Source organism: Pteropus vampyrus, unplaced genomic scaffold (assembly GCF_000151845.1).
Source record: "Pteropus vampyrus isolate Shadow unplaced genomic scaffold, Pvam_2.0 Scaffold68, whole genome shotgun sequence".
NCBI lineage: Eukaryota > Metazoa > Chordata > Mammalia > Chiroptera > Pteropodidae > Pteropus > Pteropus vampyrus.
The window spans coordinates 309,259-332,886 of record NW_011888849.1 but is presented as its reverse complement, the minus strand read 5'-3'; the positions used below and the strand labels follow the sequence as shown (position 1 = coordinate 332,886).

Below are 23,628 nucleotides of genomic sequence, written 5' to 3'. Positions count from 1 at the left end.
ATTTCCACCAAATTGCAAATTACAAAGTACTCTGTCCTGAGTTATGCTTCAAAGGTAGTGAGCTGCTTAGGAGAGGATGAATCAAGGGAGAACATCAGAGCCCAGACCATCAACAGAGATGCCCTGTCAACACAGTGATCTAAGAACTAGGAGCTTCCAGGACAGACCTGGTTTCCAGTTTTCTTTCCCAAATCTTTACTGGTTTAATTTGAACAGACTATGTGGCCTAATTTTTGGATCAGAAGATATGGTCACCATACTTAGAGAGGAAGGAATCAGGGAATGTAGACTACCCTTTAGAGAAGGTCCATAATGAAGGGGAGGCTAGAGAAGATTTGGAGTTTAAGGGAGAAGGGAAGTTTTATTGGTTTGTTTTTAAGGATAAGGGAAACTGAATATTTGTGTAGGCAAAGAAGAATCCGTAGAAAAACAGAGACTGAAGGTGGAGGAAACCACTGAGGCATGTTGAATAGACTTAATGACAAACCTGCATGGGCCTTGTTGAGGAGGGGGCACACACCATTCTCAGAGAAGGAAGGGAAAGTGGAAGAAATAGAAGTTTTTGAACTAACTGAAGGAGTTCCTGACACTTGGCAAGTATCACAGTGTCGTAGGTTAAGAAATGATGGAACCAATGTAATGAAAATAAAAGTAGGTTTGGGAGGGTGAGTAGAAAAGGTATACTGCCAAGGTAAAAATGACAATAAGTTATATAGGGAGAAATAAATAAATTCACGTCAAGTTGAAGCTGCCCCAGGGGCCTAGCTGAAGTAAGATAACAGAAATCAGCAAGGGTCACTAAGTAGCATAATTGTCAGTGTCGTATAGCAGCCCAGAAGCCAAGTATGTGGGTGGTTGAGTTTGCCTAGGATCGAGGATTGGGAAGTGCATGTGGTGGAAAGTCAAGGTGATTTGTGAGGGAATCCTTGGAGTTGGTGGGTGTCATGTTAAAATTCTGACTATGCACCCATAGTGAGGCCAAGGAACTGGTGTCTGCTGAGGACAGAGAGAAAAGGTTTCATTGAAAGAGTAGAGGGGAAAGGAAGTCAATTCAGGGATAATGGCTTCGGAGTTCAATAATCCAGAGACAGAGTACTTTGGAGTGACAATTCCAAAGTTATCTGTAATAGAGATTAAAAAAAAAAAAGTCAAGAATATCGAGGTCTGAATGTTGAGAAAGACTTCCTTATGAGTTTTGCTGTTATCCAGTGTCTAGGCCAGATGACAGTCAGTGGTGAGAAATGCAGTGTTATTGGAAGACACTTTTATTCTGCTAAAGGGTCAATAGGGGTGTTTTAAGAAATCAAGAATGTAAGAAAGATTCTGGAAAAATAGAATGTGGTCCTCTCATGAAGCACCATGAGAAGTGTGAAGGAGGGCTGGCCAGGAAGAGGCTGCTGGGAAGAAGATGTGAACTGGATGGAGAGTGAGAATAGTTTGGCCCTCGGGGCAGCATTTCTTGAAGTGGTTCCAAGCAACACTAGCCACACAGAATGGCATAATAGGTGTTATATAAAGTATGCCTCTGGAGAAATACTAGGTGAAATGATGTAAATAGATTTCTTTACTGTCAGACCCTTTAGAGTCTTTAATGGTGTACTCATGTGCCCCGTGTATTTCCAGGAAGAGAATTTGTGACATGAATGTGTGACAGTTGCCCAACTTAGCTAGCCACAAAACTGATCATACTTTGGGAAATTCTGTTCTAGGGCTCATCATAGATTTTCAGTTTTTTGAATGAATGGATGGACCAATGGTTAAGTAGACGAATGAATGAATGATGGACATATATAGGTAGGAAGTTAAGAATCAGATTGGGAGGATAGTGGTTAAAATAAAGTGAATTCGTGCTAAAGGAATAATACTGAGTCTACAAATGCATTTGGTACTTCCATCTAATGCTCTTGCTACTTTTTCTCCCACTGCCATCTTCCTGCTACCAGTAGTGGAGCAGGGAGTAAGATTTCTTTATTTTATTTATTCAGATACATCTCATTAGCTATTCATTTCTTCTTTTATAAGTGGTCCTGTAAACCCTCAAATGGATCTCTGTGGAATCGGAGTTTTGAGGGTGAAATGTTGGCAGAGTAGACCATGAAGTTTTGAAACCTCGTGTGCAGAGGGTCCTCAGGTCTCCTGCATGTTGATACACAGTGTGCACGTACATGTACATGACTCTTCTCCCTATAGGCTTCTTTCCTCTTTCATTGCAGTTGCTGTGCCCATACCTATCCTCCTTTCTTTTCACTCTGATGGTTAGCACTGGAGAATGAGAAAACAAATGGTACCTTTTACTTCTCTACTCTGCAGAGTACCATTATGAACTGATTAGGGAATGGTGTGTTAAATCAATTTTGTTTCTGAAAATGGGAAACCAAGCCTTCCCTCACCCTCCAGGGAGGATGGGAGGGAATAGGCAGGGCAGATATCAGGTCTTCGTAACAAGAAAGAAAATATAGAACTGTTCACCAAGCAGAAACTTCGGTTAAGAAACCTATATGATTTTGAATGGCTCTCAAGTAAATATCCATTGTAAGGGATACCAACCATGAAGTGACCATGACTTTCGTTGCTTTATTTCAGAACGCCAACCAGGCACCTCTATGGCCAATTCCAGTGCCCTCCCTTCAAGTTCAGCTGGGATCAGCAAGGAACTGATTGATCTGCAGCCCCTCATCCAGTTCCCAGAGGAAGTCGCCAGCATCCTGATGGAGCAGGAACAGAATATTTACCGAAGGGTCTTGCCAGTTGACTATCTTTGCTTCCTGACCCGGAACTTGGGCACTCCAGAATGCCAGGCTTCACTGCCCTGCCTCAAAGCATCCATCTCAGCATCAGTTCTCACCTCCCAGAATGGAGAGCACAACGCCCTTGAAGATCTTGTGATGAGATTTAATGAGGTAAGAAGCCACTTTGAGGTGTTTTTGTTACTGATATCTCACCTAACTGTCTGTCTTGCTATTTCCATGATGGCTGCTTTCTTTCTGGGCAATAAGATAGACAATATGTTGTCATCTTCCCTTTCACTTCACCCCAACATGCCTACCCATAAGCCTAATTGATCCTATCTCTACCCCATATCATTACCAAGTCCATCCACCTTCTCCCTTTGAACAACCAGTCTCTACCTTTTCTCCCCTCCCTTGCCAAAATATTCTCCCTGGGGCCATATTCAAATATTCTCCCTCTTGTTTCTACAAGGGCTTTTAAGAACAGATGTCTTAGTTTTGAGTTTTGAAAACACGACTTCTGGCCATGAGATCTGTCTAACCCACCCTCTCTCTTCCACTATCAGGCCTCCTCAGCAGACACTGAACACCAGCACACCGGGGTCAGGAGAGTGGGGAGGTACATGGGCTTGAGGGGCAATGAATCATCCCCACACCTGTTCTCTGCTCCCATCAAGATCTCCAGCCCCAGAAGGTCCCTCTGAGTCCTCAGAGACCTTACCAGAAACCAGTTCTGAAGAGACAGAGCGTGACTGGAGTCTGGGAGCACTTGGAGGGAGGCAGTATAAGAGGTCTAGGGGCTCACTGGGAGGAAAAGGATCAATGGCTGATATCCTGTGGCCCTGGAGCAAGACAAGGGACAGGAAGGAGAGACAGATCTCTGTGCAGTGCTTGGATTGGGGATGCTGCACGCTTAGTTACCCCACACCCAGAGTTTTCTGTTAGACATTTTGTTTCTTTTAGATTTAATTTCTTTTGCCTTGAATATTAAAACGCAAAATTTCAGTCCCTGTGTTAGTTGGTTGGTAGTTGGTTTAACTCTACAAATATAGTTGTTTCCTATTTTAATCATGTAGTAAACTACCTAAATCCTGAGAGTCCCTGTTCGGATCTTATGTAACTCTGATTTACAAAAGATCAATCAGCCTTTGTTAAACACTTTCTAACAAAAAGCAGATCACCTTGCAGGCTCTGTAGCCTGCCAGTCATGACTCTGATGATGGATATAAATGGCAGTGACCATGGTAAGGCACAGTGGATGCAGAAAGTGTTAAAGGCTGAGCTCAAGCAGTTCTGTGCCCAGACGTGTCGTTAACACAGTTCCTCAAAGGGAGATCCGTTATCCATAGGGATCGCTGATCTCCATCTGGTACTGCCATGCTGATCATTTATGTGCACCATTTATTGGCTCCTCACAACAACCCTGGAGACAGATACTGTCATTAGCCCCACCTTCCCAATAGGGAAACTGAGGCACGAGGAGGTGAAGTCATTTGCCCAAGATTACACTGGAGGTCGGTAGCAATAGTGAGATTCAAACCCAGATGGGCCCCAGAGCCTGGGCTTTGCACCACTGCGGTATTGTGCCTCCTACCTGTATCAGGCTCATGTTGGGAGGTGGTGCCTGATAAAAACAGATCCTGGTCCCACCCCAGACTGAGTAAGACAGACTGTCTGGGAGTCCACATGAGAGTTTATGAACCACACTGCCCCAAAGTTGTTTTTTAAAAATAAATCTCCTGACGTTCTTGATTTCCCTTACTGATAAAACTGGGTGGGAAATGAAAGTTCCAGTAAACTGAGTGATTTTATTAGTGGATTTTACTGTATTTAGTCAATTATTTTAAATGTCCATATCCAGTCACTCTCACATTCTTAGGACCTTATTCTCGTCCTTTGTTGCTGTTCTTGTTGGTTTAAATTTCACCTACATGTAAAAGTGATTTGCCTGAACATTCAAAATCTAATTTCAAATTAATTTTGGAGAAAGAAAACTTGGATTTCTTACATTCACTACCAGAATCTTGGTAATCAAAGATGAATCAGTGATTTTACTAATTCAGAGTTAGCGATGACATGAACCACAGCTGGGTCAAGGCATGCTTTGGAGTATCTCTGAAAATAGTTTAGCTAAGCAACTTCAGAACGTAAACAAGATTTCCGGGAAAACATTTCAGCTACTTAAGAGAACAGTCTGTCTTCAAGTATTCTCAAGCATCTATTTTCATACAAATTATTGGCATGCTGATTAAAAATCAATCTCACATAGTCATTACATCCCAGAGGACCTCTACTAGGCAACAGTGAGATAGCTAAAATTTTGTTGCTTTATATACCTTAGGTTAGAAAAGCTGCATTATATTAAGAGAATTCTTAAATTAAGGTTTTCACCTATTTAGAATCATCTTGCCTCCAAATTAGCATGACTACTTTCTGTAAAGAAAAGGAAAGAAAGGAGCTAGCATTTATTTACTAGGTTGTCTGGACTGGATATTTTCACGTTTTTAAATCCTGTTTAATCCTTATGACAGTTGTGTAAGACAGTTGTCATTATCCCTGACTCACAGTTGAAGAAAGTGAAGTTTAAAAAACAAAATAAATAATGGTGGTTATGGATTATGGTCTGTAGAATAAAATAAATATTCATAAGTCCATACTGATATAAATAATTGAATAAATAAAGCAGTGGGAGGGGGAGGGTAAGGTACAACTTTTACTTATAAAAGAATTCCAATTAAATGTGAAAAGAATGAGAGAAATAAGAATTCATCATTAGGACACCCCAGTAATAAATTGTTACAGGAAGGAACCCCTGATGAATGCTAAAATTATTGGGCAAAAGTATGATGAAAAACAAGATATTTGCATAGTCTCAAAGTATCTCTCCACAAAATATTTATTAGTTACAGAAAGAAAAATAGAGCAGTGGAGAAACCCAATAGACATCACCTTAAGTAAGTGTTCAAAGTCGACCTGACCAGATAAAACAGGTTTATGTGTATCTCCTGATGTGATGCACTAAGGGCATGACATCATCTCTTGCCAAAAACAGAAAAAAAAACAAACAAAAAAACAGCCTAACTCTAATCATGAGAAAAACCATCAGCCTTAAATTGAGGGACATTTTACTATTCGAAAGTGTCAAGGCGCTGAAAGGAAAGACTTAGGAACTGTCAAAGACTAAGGGAGATGTGACAACTAAGTGCAATGTGGGATCCTGTTGGATCTTGGTACTAGGAAATGGATGTTAATGGCAAAACTAGTGAAATGCTAATAAGGCATATAGTTTAATTAGTATTAATATAGCAATGTTAACTGACAATGGTAATATGGTTATGAAAGATGCTAACATTAGGAGAAGCTGAGTGAATTCTATATGGGAACTCTGTACTATTTTTTCAAATTTTCTGTAAATATAAAATTACTTCAAAATGAAGTTTTAAAAAATAGTGAAACTCAGAGAGGTTGAGTCACTTGTCCAAGGTCACACAGTGACTGAGTGAATGTCAGAATCCAGATGTCTGTATTTAGAATCTAATCTCTTCTCCCCCAACTCCTTTCCTCTCTACTTATTATCACGTTCAAGTTTATAGTAAAACCAGAATTGCTGATTTAAAGTTTAATTAGACTTAGGTTGCCTTTCTCTTTCCTTTTCCTTTCTTTCTACCTTTATTCTAAATCTCCAGTGCATCTATCCTTTCTCTACTCCTCTTTCTGTCTATTTTTATCCAATTTCCTATTATCACTCATGTACTCATTCATTCACTCAAGACATTTATTGAGCACCTACTATGCTATATAGCCTTCTCTTTTTTTTTTTCGAACATATTCTTTTAAAGAAGAATTTAGCAATATATGGTTAAATTTTATAACATTATATGCCCATACTTTGACTCTGTCAAAATTGGATACACAAAATAAATATGCTTTCTTCAGGAAAGCATATATATATATTCCTTGGAACACTGGAGACTCTGAAAGAAAAGAGAGAGAATATTAGCTCCGTTGCAGAAGTTCTAGTCACTTAGGGGAGAGGCAATTTATGCATTTATTCATGCAGTCGGTCATTCAGTTTAACATATTCTCAGTATTTTTCAGAAGCAGGGCACCATGGTGGATAAGCACTAAGAAAAGTGAGTAACAGTTTGTGGCTGCCAGAAGCTACCCATCTTAAATAGTAGTCAGGCTCGGACACAAATTGCTACCAAATAAGGCAGAAAGTACATGCAGTATGAGTGGCACAGACAGTGGGAGCTGAGGTATCTGGGTGAGTGACCAGAGCTCTCTCTGCTCAGCTCTGGAGTGTGGGGCTAGGCCTTGAAGGATGACTGGGATAGAGAAGGAACATCATAGGGAAGGGAGGACATTCCAGAGAAGAAGACAACCACTTCTTATCAAGAGCAAGACTCATGGTGTAGGGAGGCAGCTTGCTCCGGATTGTCAGTAGAACATGATCAAGAGCTACAAATTTTAACAACTCTTTACACAATGACTTAACCATAATGTGAGGAAAGGGAAGAAAATCCCCGATGCCATTTGGACAGTGTTACATAACATTCATTCTTAGGAAAATGTGATTAAAATGCAATTCAAAGTACAATCGTGATACAATTGAAAGGGTTTGGCTTACATTAAGGAAGACCAGGAGACAAGTCATTTAAAACCAGTTTAGTCTATGGCTATGCTCCCTGAACAAGCCTGATCCTGTCTGATCTCGGAAGCTCAGCAGGGTCCGTCCTGGTTAGTACTTGCATAGGAGACCACTTAGGAAGACCAGGTGCTGTAGGCATTAAAATTTTTAAAAATAAGAGATTGTAAGATGACAAGGTCCTTGCAATCTGTAAGGTCAACCAAGTGTTGCCTTGCCTAAAAAATAAATAAAAATAAAAAACTAAAACCAATTTAGATTGTGGCTTGAAAGCAATCCTATTCCCCTTTCTCTTGTCTGACGTCGAGACTGATGCACACCAGAGTAACTTCGAAAAAGAGATTGTCTTTTTTTCCTTGCAAATAGAAAGAAGCCTATGCAAGAGGTCCGCCTTCAAGCCATTGGCAGTCAAGATCTGTGCTGGGAATGGGTTAAGTCCTGCTTTGCTTTGTTGGGAGGCAGGTCTTGAACGCTTTTGATCTGGACACCTCTCTATAGTGATATTCTTGATCTAAAACTCCAAGAAGCCAGTGTTCTCTCTTTCTCCTTTCAAGTTGAGCAACCTCACTTCCTGGCCACCCACAAAGTCTCTTCCTTTGATAGTCTCAAATTATATTGTTCTTTCTTACTGCTCCCCCCACCCGCTGCCAGTTTTCTTCCTCTATGCAGCCTTTACCTCTAGCCTGCATTTCTTTAGATATTACTGTTTTTAATTCCTCCTAGAATAAATATCAGAGCCATTGGTCTTTTCTAGAGGAGACAGGGAGGCATTTTTATAGGTAATTTCACCAGAGAGATCACATACATTAGTACATGAGGTTGAGAAGAGAGGAGCAGCAAATAGAGATTGAAGATCATCCTTACTCCCTTTGCTTTCACATCTTGTAATGTTCTGTGGTAGAACATGGGTCGAGGTGTATTCTTGGATACAGTTCTGCATCACTAGTTCTCAAACCTATGACCCCTCAATATGGCCTCTGCTTCTGTCCTGTTGTTCACTCATTGATGGTGACATTTGGGATAGGAACTCGTCATGGTCTGCATCTATAGATCCTGGTCCTCAGGATCTGTCAACAGAGTGAATTTTGGGCTCTATAACCTCCTGCTGCCCACACTGCTGCCAGATACTCTTTTGTGTAGTAGACAGTTGATTTCTCTAGCTAAGGGCTGGTTTTCAGCTTCAAGATTCTATTAACAATTAGTAGTTCTTAGCAAGACTATTTGTCTGGGCTCCTCTTTTGAACCAGGTGGTCCAAGGGCAGGTCATGAGCCCAAGATTGAGCGCAGTTTTACTGAGACCCCAGAAGACTCTGGAAGGATTCCACCTGGCTCTTTGCTTCCTGTGACCTTCCCCTACCCTCTTTAGTTTAGTCAACCTAAGCAGTCTTCAACTTGCTTTTCTAGCCACACAATGCCACTCAGTTGGTGCGTGTTCCTTCCATCTGGTAGGTTTCACCCGATGTCGATTCAAAAGTTTAAAAGTCACCTTCTCTACAAAGAATGCCAAGGTGCAGCTTATCTCCCTGGGAAAGAATTATATGAATAAATAAATCATCTAGCCAGGAAAAGGCTGGGTTTGAGCCTGGGTCCTTTCAGCCAGAATCCCTTATATACTTCATAAGTGATGATGGTCACTTTGGCACATTCCAACATCCAAAAGGATGGTCATAGCCAAGGGAACACCATTTCAGCACCATAAGAAAAAAATATGACATATGATAATAGAGGGTGGAGCAGTGTCCTCATGTCCACATGTGTTCCTTCACTCGAAATATTTTGGAAAAAGTATTGTTTTAAATTTGTACATTCCACCATGTTAGAAAAGTTTTCTCTCAAGGCCTTTTTTCCCTCTTTTATGCAGACAGCTAAGAAAATCATCTGTCCAGGGCTGCCGTGCAAACTTTGTTCCTCGTATCTGAACACTCATGGGATAAATTGCTAATAAAGCCCTCTCAGGGTAAGGGAAATTTCAGCTCACTTTGGAAAACCAGATTTCTCCTCAGGAAAGCACATCTCCCCAGAGGCATACCTCTGAGAGCAGGCATTGTATTCATTCCCCAGAGCATTTCATTGCATTTTCTCTAGTTAACAGAGGTCTTAGTCCAGAAATCTCTGGACTAAAAATCACAGTACCAATTAAACCACAAAGACTGAGCTGTGCAAGGCAGCTTCTAAGAGCAGGGTTATTTGCATGGGGCTCATCTGCCCTGGAACCAGTGGACAGCAGATCATGTTTGATAGTTCTTGTCAGTCAGCACCCACAGGATTCTCCTCACTCACAGTAATACTCAGAAAACAGCAGGGCCAGGAGTAGGGAAGGGTGTACTCATATCATCATTCAGGATGCAGTTCTGAAGTAAGCCCACCTGGGTTCTAATCCACTATTCCCAGATGTGTAACTTCAAAACAACCACCTAATCCCTCATCTTTAGATGGGGATAATAATAGTACCTACCTCAAATGGTTTCTGTGAGCATGCAGAAAGATGACAGGTGTAAAGTGCTCAGTGAGGACCCAAGACACAGTAATGATTCAGTGTTGGTTACAAAAACAACAAAAACTAAAATAACTGCATTTTCAGAATAACTAATAATAATAGATACCATTTTAAAAATATCATTATCCCCCCACTTAACATGAGAAAACTGAGGCACAGAGAAGCTAATTAAATGGCCTATAGTTTCAGAGCTAGGATTTGTACGTAGGTGATCTGGCTTCCAGAGCCATTGTATTTGGCTCATCCACCTGATGCTGTTGAATCAAAAGCTGAAGGAGCCATTTTTCCTCAACTTGGTTTTCCTACTCTGAATAAAATCATTTTCCTCACAGCAGGATTCTAAATATTCTTTATGATTTTAACACGTATAACAATGCTGACCTCCTTGTTGATTTTAACACATGTGCTTACTTCCTAATATTAAAAATGGGGCCTATCCTTTGAATTGGGAGACTGTGGTTCTTGAAATGAAGAGGACAATGGCATTCATTACAAGGTGTCTGAGAATACTGTCCCAGAAGAGCATTAGAATAAGTTATCATTTCCACAGGACCAGCATAAAGGGGCTCTTGGGTCTTTGGCTTTTAAAGTTCCCTTCTGGACTTTGAAGTACTGGATGCCTCAGAATGTAGAATGCCTTAAAAAATCCAAATTTTACTTTATTTTATTTCTTTATCTTCCTCTCTTGACCACACCATCTCTGCTATGTTTTTCCTCTTCTCTTTCGATTTCTATTTTGCATAAAATCTACACTCTCAACAGGGATGGCTTTTGAAATTCAAAATCTTAATTAAGTTCTACCTGTACTTCTAGAAGGACCAGGAGGGAGATAGGGAGCCTGTGCTCAAAGTTGGGGCAACAAGAGAAGGCTGTAGAGAAGGCTGCCGAGCACCTTTTGAATCAGGACCTCCACGTCTGTGCTCATGCTTTAAACATCTAATGTGATTTCCTTGAACAGTGGTTTCCACTGATCAGCCAAATAAAGGCAAGAGCATCAGAATACTTTTTAAATATGCACATGCCTGGAGCCCACCCTCGGGAGTTTCTGGCTCAGTGGATACATGATGGACACTGGGATCCGTCTTTTTTAAAAAGCTCCACAAGATGATTCTCATGCTACCAATAGTTAAGAATCGCTGCTCCAGACCATCAAGCCGCATCGGGATTCATAGCGAAGAACAAAGCTATATCCCAATGAGGTCATCCATTAGTGCTGATAATTGAGAATTGTCCAAAGTAAATTTAAATAAATGTGGAGGCTACCTTGCTCCTTTCTCTTTTTTCCTTTCTTTCCTTCATTCCTTTCTTCCTTCTTTCTTTCTGTATTTTTTTTTTTTAATTCTTTGCTCCTTGTGCTGCAGTGGAAGACTTGGTTTTGAAATCCTAAATATCAAAACCATTTTGTTACTATGACAGGATATTTTTATTTTCTTAGTTACTCTTCTTAAAGCTCCTATCATGTTTCTAGGATTTAACCAACCTAGAAAGAGAACCACCAAAACCATTGACCTATTGGAGGCCTATTTTATTCTGTTTAAAGCAGGCATCAAGTTAGCACTTCAATTCTCAGACTGATAGAAATAAAAATACATCCAATGGAAATTAGTAAATAGTCAAATAAGAATTTTGACATGTGAGAAATATTGTTATTATTATTAGAAATAGTAAACATGACTCAGAGAAGCAGTCCAGTAGCTCCTCAAGGTCTGGCATTCTCTGCTATCAGACATGTCACTTAAATGACACAACACTGTGGGAAAGACCAGGTACGTGTTAGTCAGAGACTGGGATTTTGAGCCTCTCTACAGAACTGCATTAACTGACCCTATTAGGATGTTTCATTCAGCTCGTTGAAAAAACACTCTTGAGAGATCTGTTCTGCACATGTAAAAGCCAAGGAGGAATGTATTTATGCTTTGCCAAGAATCTGCATTCACCCAAGAGATTTAAACATTCATAAACCCAGTTGCCTTCTCGATACCTCTCCTTGGCTTTTTTCATTTAATGAGATTTTATTGAGCACCAGCTTATGTACTAGGTGCTGTTTTGTGCACTGGGGATACAGCACAGAAGAACAGAGCCCTGCCCTCACAAAGTTTGCATTCTAATAATGTCCACAAAGCATCTCAAATATGGCCAAAATAGAACTATTAACTTCTCCTTCTCTCATTCACATACCAGTGTCTAATTATTAGCCCAGTTAAAGGTCAAGTAAAACCCCTAGACTAATAGCCATCAAGTTCATCTTTTCTCTGCGTATGGGTTACTTTGTTGTTTCTTTATATGGATGTAATGTTTTATATTTAAATCTACTAAATTTTATCTTTTTGGATATTCAAGCCTGTCAAAATAATTTTGAATCTTAATTCAGTTATGTATTGAATTAGCTACCACTCTTGATTTTTCCTACATATATATTCAGGTTTGGTGAGTGTGTCTCATGTATATTTATTCAAATTGTTTGGGAAAATGTCAAACCAAATAGGAATTAATAGAAAGCCCTATGGCACATCACTAGTGACTGCTCATTAGGTTGGCCTTGAACCATCAATCTCCTCTTTGCTAAGCATTTTTAAGCTAGATGTGAATCTCCTTAATTCTACAGTCATCCAACAGATGTTTCTCATTTCGTCTCTAGGTTTAGCTTGAGATACTCTGTGAAATGACTTCCTAAAACCAAGACACATCCTTGATATGGAAGTCAAATTATCTCCTCAAGAAAAAAAGAGAAAAATTGGTTAATTTGATGATTAGCTGCTTCAGGATGTCTAATTTTTCCTCCATTTATTTGGATGATGATAATGATAACAATGGTGGTGGTGGTGGTGGTGGTGATGATGGTGATGGAGAAATTAATAATATAGCCATTGTTTATTCGTGCCTTGCCCTGGCCACTATGCCTAACACTTTATGTTCCTACTCACGTTTAGCTTTCAGACAATCCTGAAGAGTGGGAATCATTGCTTTATTTTACAAATAAGAAAACTAAGATTTAGAAAGGCTATATAATTTGCCTAATATCACATAGCCAGAAAGTGACTAAGCCAAGATGAAACTCAGGCTTTTGTGACCTCAAAGCCCAAACTCTTCTTTATATTGCTATACAGGTAGTACAGTGCATCTAGTTGCACAATAAATAGTTATACCATGAGGAAAATACCATGAATAAAGAAATGGGGATATAAAATGCTGGTTTGTTTGAGGAATTTGGGGGATAACCAAGTAAGACCAGAGCAGTATCTCCCACAGTGAGTTGTGTGGGATGTCAGTGTGCATTCTGTGGAAAAATATTCCCCATTGGTCTAACACATATGCCTCAGGTTGAGCAAACAATGATAACTAAGGTTTTCTTTTCCATTGCAGTACTTCTCAGGTCATTTATTATGCTAATGTACATTGGGACATTCTCAGAATGCAACATTTCACAAGTATACTTGAGTACTGAGTGCCTGTAGGCCTGGTACCTATTACAGAGCATACTTTAGGAAACTGTCGTATAGGGGAGGTAGGTGGGTGTGTCATATAGGGGAAAAGTTGGATCGGGAGGCTTTAATGCCTCAGCCTACCAAAGCAGCATGACCACAAATACTCAAGAGCCAGAGAAGGAGCAGAGAAGGAAGGAAAGATTCAGCTGTAGGTCAAAGCAGGACACATTCTGTGGAAGATAAGATCTTGGCCCCTCCTGTGCTGGCATATGGATTTACAAGGTGAGACCTTTATCTCATGATTTGGATTTCATAAGCCTCACACAAATACAAGTTTCATTCCTTTATCATTACACCTCACACTTAAAAATTATACAGACACTAAAATTGTGTATAAATCATTAGGATCAAAAACATGCAGGACTGGTCCAGGACAAAAAATGCAGCCAAGATGTTTGTTGGCATTCCAGCCAGCACATCATTTCTTCTAGTCTCTATTCCCCTCTCCCTGTTCTCTAGGACACCACAGCCACCCTGATGCCCTCAGTACCCACTCAACCACCCCAAATCATGTTAAAGTTATCTTATCTGGTTGTTATGACTCATTTTTGTAATTTGTAAAATATTCTCTTCAATTAAAAGTAATATTATATATTTCTGGCAGATCTTTATCTGGATCAATCAAATATGTAAATGCAATAAATACTCCCTGAAATTAGAGAAGATGAAAATCTGTGTATTTATAGTCTTTCAATCTAATATTTTTGAAGAAGCTCTCTATTTGTATATGACATATGATTTCTTAGTATTTAGGTGGAAAAACCAACAGCCAATCTTGGGAGAAAGTTTTAAGATATAAGTTAAAACCCTTAATCAAACAATATAAACTTTTATACTGTGTCTGTATACTTATGCAGAACTCTTCGCATGCATTATCTAATTTAATTCTTATAGGACCATTCTGCTTTGGAATCTGGAGCTCCAATTTGTCCTTCTCACTCCAAGTCTAGGGCTTCTCTCCCTTCATCACTGTTGCCTAAACAGAACTGATCTGTTTCCTAAGACATCAAGTGTTGCATGCCTAGCATTGTGATAGACACTCCTATCTGCAGAACCCTGGTATTTCAACCCGCTCTAGAAGAGAAGGAAAAAATAAAGACTTTTGGTTCAGTACTTTTCAGAAACACCTGTGCAGCTTTTTTCCACTTCTGTATTGATATTTCCAATGCACATTAGCATATTGAAGATATAAGAAGTCCAACAATAAAGTCTACCAATTGCAATTCACCAGCATTTCTCAAATCTCTTTTACCCGGAGGGTTTTTTTCTTGCTCTTCCTCTAGTTTTACAGAACACACTGCTCTTGAAATGACCGAAGACAAAACATATTAAGTAACAAAAAGTACACATAAGAAATATTTAAATTACATGACAGTTGACATACATTCCAGTCTTCCATATCTTCTCCCCCTAGAAAGAGGATTCTAGGTCAGTTAGGGCTGGACAATTTCAAGGTGGGTCAAATGAATGAATGGCAAATCGATGCATGGCAGGAAGGACCTTTCAAGTGAGAGAACCAGTTTGATCCTACATATTGGGCAAGATCGTGTATAATGGATGCAGGAAGATCCATCACGAGAGAGTTGGAGTAAACAACAGGAGATGACAAGGGACTTGGTGTAGATGCTGGTGAGAATAAAAGGGGAAAATGGCTCCCAATGGTTCAGAAAAAGTATCCCAGTAGTACAGTGACTGATTGGATAGGAAAGCTGAACAAGAGAGAAGGGTCAAAACTGACTTCAGGCTTTCCAGGCAGGGCATGTGGAATACATGGCACACCTGTGACAGCATCTGGGCAGTTACAAAGACCATCCAATGTGGTCAAGAGCACATGATTTAATTCAGGGTTCAAATTCTGACCCTGTTAATTACCACAGTGGATTTGGCCAAATTACTTTACTTCTCTGAGCCTATTTCCCCAACTATAAAAGGGGGCCGAGTCGTTTCCTCATTGTAAAAGCTAACTAAGATAATGAATCCTTAGCTCAGAGTAACAAAGTGTAGGTGCTCAATAAATGTTTGTTGTTATTTCTGTTATTACTACTATCATCACCATCATTATTATCAGCATCTTGTGAAGAGATATTCAGTTTGGGACATGAAGGTTTTAGGGTGAGAATAAAGTGAGATTTTAAGTGGATGCTGTCTAGGCAATGGGAGGTAGGAGCCTGGAGTTCATGTACTAGAAGATCGAAGCTACAGATACAATTTGGGAATCATCCCTATAGGAGGATGTCTGAGCCATGAGAATTAATCTGTTTCCTAAGACATCAAGTGTGAGAGAGATCACAGTTTGCAAGGATCAAGCTGTGGTGACACCCACCATCTGAGAAGATAAAAGGATCCAGTGAGAAGGAGAATGTGAGCATCACAAGAGAATCAGGCAATGTGGGTGATGAAAACCAAGGAGGAAGAATTTCCAAGATAAGTACGCATTATCCTGAGCCAGGGGAGTTGATAAATGTACTGATAGAGTCCAAAATGGCGAACAGATGGCAGAAGACGGCATTACTCACTTGTCCCTGACACTGGGCACACCTGAGGTGCTGTATTCTGAGGCCAAACTCTCAGGATTTCTACAGACCAAAGCAGAAAGGATGCTAAAAAAAAAACATGTTGTACAAGCAATAGCTGAAGAAACTTGGACTATTTTGAAAAGGCGTAGACATCTAAAGCGGTCAGAATAGATACATTTCAGTGTTTGAAGGATTGCCATGAAGATAAAGTTGGGTTATTCTTTGTGACTTTAGCCGGCAGAACTAGGCCTAGTCATTTCATCTCACCCTGAGACTAGGATCCTCTTTAGGTACTGAGCTTCTTATAACTGGAGAAATTTCACACAGAACCTGGCTGGCTGGCTTCAAAGCTGGGAGGAAACTCCTGGGTTGGGTCAGAACGCTGACCTAGACATACTGTGACCTTTGAGGCCAAATCCATCTCACCACTTGTTTTAGCTTCTGAGCTAGCTAAGCATGGTTTTTACATTTTTTAAATGATTTTTAAAAATCAAAAGAAGACTAATATGTTGTGATAGGTGAAAATGACATGAAATTCAAATTTCAAAGTCCATAAATAAAGTTCTTTTGGAATTTTATAGTCTCGTGCACATTCGTTATGTATTGTCTATGGCTTCTCTCATGCTGTAATGATGAGGCTGAGTATTTGTAACAAAGACTGAATGGCTCACAAAGCCTAAAATAATTATCATCTGGCCATTTACAGAAAAAGTTCACCCAAAAGTTTGAGATCATCTAATGGCTTTTTTTCAACTGGGAGATTCTGTAAGGGAGAAAAGTATTTGCCTTAGATTTGGATAGGAGGTCATGGATCACTTGGAGACTGCCATCAAATAGCCTGCAGGGATGGAAAACCAGGGTGCAGTGGTGAGAAAGTATAGATAATGGACTGGGAATACTTATTTGAGAAATCTGACCAAAAACAAAGGTGAAAACTTGGATGGCAGCTCATCAGACCAGCACAGTATAGGGAAGATATTTGAGGGAGATAGGAAGACATACATACGTCCGTGTCAGAAGAGAAACAAAAACTTTTCCTGTGCTTGATCAACTCATGGTATTCTTTGTATCTGCTTTATTTTATGGTATAGTTAAATATATCTGTTGTCATATCTCTCAGCAAGAAGGGATTTTCTAAAATGTTCTTGTTTATAAATGTGCAGAAAATTTTTGCACAGAGAGTCATGCTTTTGTTGGCCAAAGAAAGTGAACACTTGCTGATTTTCTGGCAATCCTAACAAAAATACTGAAGTGTATTTATACTCTGGGGGCCAAAATGAATTTCAAAATGACAGTGCTCAGATACATAATCCGCCCAGCTTTCCTCTTCTGCCTCCACTGGGTTTAACAGCTCTGTCAAATCCCTTCCTCTGAAAACCACTTCTGCATGTGAGTTGAAATTAATTTTCTCTACTGTCGCATAAACACAAGGCGGGCTTCCCTGCTAGGCTCTCAGAAGCTTGGTCCTCAACCAATGGATGAGATAAGCAGGCTAAATCCATGGAAAGTGTGATCTGAAACTGTCTTTTTTAAAAAGCAAAATTTTTATTGCTTCTTACACTGTGATTTCCTTCTTAAAATCTCAAAAACTGTTTACGTCACACTGCTTAGAAGCATATTGGTATTCCAGTAGAATTTCAAGCCCAACACAGTAACTTACTCTTCTAATCCAAACAAGGCAAGATACCTATTATGTAGTCCAGTATAAGTAACTGCTTGTTATCTGTGCCAATGAGGGAGTCAGATATTCTGCTAATAAAAATTCACATAGAACCAAATATCCTACTTTGGCTGATAGTTTTGCCATCCTTTCCCAGGGGGATTATATGACAACTATTAACAAACACTACATTCACCATTTGGTTTGCACATTCATTCCTCGTCCCTATGGCAATAGCAGAGATAGCTCTCTTCTCTTCATTCGTTAGTAGCTCCTACTGCCAACCAAATAGTTTTCAGGTATCTTAGCCACATTCAAGGGGCTATACAACATACCTGTCCAGTTTTCTCTCCCTTTATTCCCTCCATGCCCCTTTCACATCTGTCAGCCTGGACAATTCACTACTGCACTCCATGGAAAGTGGCAGAGACACTACCTAATTCCAGAGGGCACCATTCACATGGTACACAAAGCTGCAGCTCTGGGTGAGAGTGTGGGCTCTGAGACTTGAATTCATATCCCAGTTTCAGCACTTACTGTCTGTGGGAAACCCCGGCAACTTTTAACCATTTTCAGTCACCTCATCTGTAAAATGGTGCTACTAACACCTACCTAACAAATAGGATTATTGCAAGAATTAAAAGAGATAATTTTAGAGAATGTTTGCCACAGTGATTGACCCAAACTCAAGAACTCAATAAATAACTAATGATGAACATAATTATTCTAGAAAACTAATAACCCTGGCTCACCTACTTTTAGAAGAGATAAGAAAATTTTCCTTGCTTCCAATACAATAATATTTTAAGATCACCATTTACAAGCTATCAAGAAGTTTGGGGAAATGGTGGTCACCATTTTGAACAATTCAGTACACCTATGTGGGCTCTTCGAATGATTCCAAAAATGGTAGATAGAGGTACTGACATTAAAGTTGATTCTACTGTCTGTATCTGGGTTTATAGAATAGAGAAACTATATTTAAAGTAAAATTTTTTAGTGTTTTTAACTCATTCCTTCTTTCAAAATATTAAAAAAGAACTCATCCACATTTTAATGTGATTTGGAATTTCAGAATATAGTTGATAGCATGAGTGAAAAGCATTTGTAATGTTGACTACACATTTTAAAAATATTACATGTTCTCATCTCCCCTCTGTGCCCTGCTCACTATCATTACCCTCTTCCCTAAGGTGAGAATCAGTCATAGAGAAAGAATGGTGGCTGGTCCCGATTCCACATGACCTCTAACAGGGCTCTTCTAGTTCTAGGAGTTTATGATTTAGGGACTGAATGTCCAAACCTTGGAGATCCAAGTCCTTTTCCTAACAAGAAAGAAGTCCCTGTGTAAAGGGTAAAGGGACACTGTGAGAGAAGACATGGGAAGCAAAGTTTGAGTTCAGGAATGTCACCCTAAGAATTGGGGGCTGTATTTTTGAAGAGCGGCATGACATGGCCTTTTTTGAAGAAGAGACCACACCCAGTGATTCCCTTTCTCTTGGGAAGAGGAGACTAGTGGGGGGGGGGCGGGGGAGGACACTCTGTCAGCAATACAACTGAAGATTGTGAAAACTACTTTCTTAGAAATCCTTAAGAAAATAATACATACCCATCTGCCTGGGATAGTTTCAGGATTCAAGCTAGCTAGCTGGACTGTGGCTATGAAATCTTAACTTCAGAGAATCTCTTTCATATCAGTACCAGGAAATCTAAAACAGGCCAAGGAAACTTTGAACAAGATCATGCATCTGGAATCTTCATTCTGCCTCTAGCCAGCCATGTGATGTAGGGCAAGTTTTTTAGCCTCTGGACATCAGTTTCTGCCTCATAAAACAAAGGATTAGACCAAACGATCTCCAACACCCCTTAAAACTTGAGCTCTGGAGTCTGATCTTCCCAAGTTTGAATCTGACATTTACTTGACCTACATTACTAAGTCTTTCTAGGCCTCCCCTTGCCTATCTGTCAAATGAGGATAATACTTCCATCTAGGTATGGTTGTTATGATCAATAACTGTCATCTATTGTTATTATAATCCTGATGCTTAATGTATAAGGTAAATTGAATGTAATACCAAATCTAAAATCCTATATTCATTACCCATTTGCTATACCCCTATTTGCAGGGAAGGAAGGAGGAGGAACCGAGTTTTCCAGTCAATAGCTAAAGCCCTGGACTAAGGGATTGTGTCTATAGGGTGGGTGTCAGTGAGGGTTCTGCTATTGCTATATCCTGTATATTTTAGCAAATTATGTTCTCCTCTTCACTCCTTTCAGGTAGTGATTTCTTGCCCAATCCACCCTCAGCCTGGTTGTTCAACTGAGCAGAGTCCCTAGAGGAGAAGCAGCTGCACCCCCAGCTCAGAGTGAGGGAAAACTTCTTAGGCTGAGAGGGGAGGATCTATAGTCTGCCTTTCATGGGAGAAATTTAGGGAGAAAGAGCCCCACTCAGGCATAATGAGGTAAGACGGCTCAACCCAGAATGCCCAATCCCCTCTCTCATGTGCTCTTTCTACTCCTGGCAACACTTCTTTTTTTATTTGTTTGTTTGTTGTTTTCAGTATATTTTTTGCAACAGCTTTATTGAGATATAATTTTATGCCATACAATACACACATTTAAAGTACACAGTTCAGTGGCTTTTTTGTATATTCATAGAGTTATGTAACCATAACCACAATCAGTTTTACAACATGTTCATGGCTCCAGAAAGAAACCCCATACACATCAACAGTCACTTTTTATTTCTCAATAACCCTAGCCCCTGGAAACCACTATATCTACTTACTGCCCCTATGGATTTGCCTCATCTGGACATTTCACACAAATGGAATCATATAATATGTGGTCATTTGTGTGTGGCTTCTTTTATTTAACATAATGTTTTCAGGGTTTATCCATGTTATAGCATTCATTTCTTCTTATGCCAAGTAATATTCCATTGTATGAATATATCTCATTTTATTTATCCAGTCATCCGTTGGTGGACATTTTGTGTTGTTTTCACTTTTTGGTTATTGTATATAATGCTGCTGTGAATATTCAGGTATACATTTTTGTGTGGATGTATATTTTCATTACTTGGGTATATATACCCAGGAGTGAAACTGCTAGGTTATATATATATACACACACACACACACACATATATATGTGTATGTGTGTGTGTGTGTGTGTGTGTATATATATATATATATATCAAATTGATATATATATATATCAATTTTAGCATTTTAAGGAACTGCCAAACTGTGTTCCAAAGGGGCTAGACCATTTTACATTCCTGCCAGCAATATATGAGGGTTCTGATTTCTCCACATCCTTGTCTACACTTGCTATTCTGTTTTTTTTTATTATAGCCATTCTAGTAGGCATGAAGTGGTAGCTCTGTGGTTTTAATTTGATTTCCCTAAGTGGCTAATGGTGTTCAGTGTCTTTTCATGTGCTCACTTTGTATCTTTTCTGTAGAGAACTGTCCATTCAAATCCTTTCTCACAACACTTTTGCCCGTGAAACATAACATCACAATATAGTCCATCCTTCATAGATTGGCTGTTGTCATTCTAAGTCCTTGAGTATGAATGTGTATCCTAGGGAGGGAAAGTGAGAGCTCCGCTCCCGAGTATGGACAAGAATAAATGGGTCAGCACTTAGGATTCCTATTATAACTAGGATTATGTCTTTAATTAGAGAGATCAGAAAATTAGTTGTTTTCTTAAACTGGACTTGAAGGTAGAAGACCTAGGTTCAATTCCTGGTTCTGCTTAATGTCCATGAACATATTGCTTAGTAGATAACAGCTTCTTTAAACCTCTTTTCCACCCCTCTTTTTCATTTATCTTTTTTCTTTTTTAAATTGAAGTATAATTTACATAGAGTAGAATTCACCCTTTTCGATGTACATTTTGAGTTTTGACAAATGAATACATTTGTCTAATGACCACCACAATCAAGACAGAGGATATTTCCTTCATTCCAAAAGTTCCTTTCTCCCCTTCATAGTCAATCTCCTCCCCTACTGCAAACCTCTGGGAATTACTGATCTGAGTCCTCCCTTTATCATTTTGTCTTTTCCAGAATGTCATATAAATGGAATCTTATAGTAGATAGCCTTTTGAGCTTGGCTTTTTTCATTTAGCATAATGCATTGGAAATTCATCATTGTTCTGGCACATATCAATAATTTGTTCTGAGTAGTATCCCATTGTATGTATATCCATCACAATTTGTTTATCATCAGTTGACGGACATGTGGGTTATTTTCAGTTTCTTTTTGCATTTATGAATTGTCACCAAAAACCATTCTCAAATAGGCGACTATGGGTTTTCATTTCTCTTGGGTAAATACCGAACTATTTTGCAAAGTATTGTGCAAAGTGTCCATATCATTTGGCATTCCCAAGAATATATGAAAGTTCCAGTTGCTCCACATCCTCACCAGCATTTGTTGTCACAAACCTCAGTTTTTTCATCTGTAAGTGGAACAGCAATCCCTGCCTTAGTACTCTCTCAGGATTGTTAGATAGAAAAAAAGTGAAACAGCATGAACAGAAGTGCTTTGTAAACTGTAAAGTGCTATACCCAAGTAAGAAATGATAATGATGGTGCCCACTTATCTGTAAAACTTGTTTCCCACATGAGCTAAATGTTTTATTTTTGCCCCCTACATCTTGGCAGAAAAAGTAAGTTATAGCAAGTCTAAAGCAACAAGAGGTTTTGCCTTAGATGCATTCTGGAATTTGTTTTGGCTCCAGTTTTTGAACTTTTCACAGAAGCAGATAAATGACCAAGATGTAAATCATCAAGTGTGAGTCAGTTTTGTAAAGAAAAATGACCCTATGTGATGGATGTCAGCAGGAGTGGAGTCAGCAGGACAGACAGTATGACGTGCTGTGGGAGAAATAAATGTAGGCTTAACCAGGCAGTGTCTCCAGGGTAAGGCATTCAAGATGGTTACAGCAGTTAAGAAGACTGGATATCTAAAATGCCCCACTTCAGTGGGGGCGGGAAAGGTGGGTAGGAAAACTGACAATAAAAGTAATCATTTCAACTTATTTTTTTCTAATTTGAAATTTGCTTTTTTCCATGTTAGAAGCAGAAAGGCACAAGAAACAAACAAGCAAAAGGTTTTCTTTTTGACATCAGTATGAACTAATGTTTAACGTATTATACAGATGGTCACATGTAGAAATATTTATAGATACATTCATATTCTCAGGTTAGTATACACACATATATTTCCTTGCTCTGTGATCTGAAAGAGCCCAGAAACAACTGACACTCCAGGAGCAATAAGCATTGCTTACCCTACAGATCTTGGTTTCTAATGCCATTCTCTAATAAAAGGGCTCCTTGGAGAAGTAGCTGATCCTAAGCCTGGGGCAGAAAATACACAAGAGGAACCTGGAGGATCTGATGGTGCTAGAATATAAGGAAGTGGTCAGAAAACCCACAATGACGGGGAATGTCAAAGAGGCACAGTAGCCAAAGCTGGAACCATTTGAGCAATGAAATGAAATAGTATTAGATTATAGTCTGTTGTGAGTTTGTTAAATTAATATTTGTCAAATAGAAACCCAGGGTGTTGGATTCTGAGCCCCGGTTCAACAAAAGACAGCAAGGGAAGAAGTTTATTACTCACAGGTCCTGGAGGTACACTGCACACCTCAAGGGGCCACATGGGGAAGTCAAGGCAGGTTATAAGTAGAAAGAGTGCGGCAGGACAATATTGACATTATTAACTAAATTTTATAGTTTCTTCATTTTTTCTCAGTAAAAATGAGAAAAAATGAATAAAATATGTCACAATTTTTTAATTATGACAAATGTATCATTAAATTAACACATTAATAAAGGGGAAAATTAGGTACCAGGCATAAGGAAATTTTTTGTACTATCCATACGATTTTTCTATAAATCTAAAAATATTCTAAAATACAAAGTTTACGTTTTAAAAAAGTTATCTTCTCACAAAATAAATAGAAAGACCTAAAATTTTATTCGTTTATATAGAACACTTTGCCTCACTGAAAAATAGTCTCTGGAGAATATCAGTTTAATCTTGATAAAATTTTAAACAAGAAAAGTTATTTC

The 23,628-nt window shown here is 39.2% G+C and overlaps 1 protein-coding gene across 2 annotated transcripts in view; it reads left to right on the top strand.

Annotated features, from left to right (window-relative positions):
• Positions 1 to 23,628, top strand: part of PLCE1 (phospholipase C epsilon 1) — a 267,265-nt gene that overhangs the window by 133,239 nt on the left and 110,398 nt on the right. For both annotated transcript variants that reach the window (XM_011361541.2, XM_023531430.1), the window contains exon 3: positions 2,584 to 2,900. In XM_011361541.2, the coding sequence (XP_011359843.1) occupies positions 2,584 to 2,900 (317 nt within the window). The remainder of the gene's footprint in view (positions 1 to 2,583; positions 2,901 to 23,628) is intronic.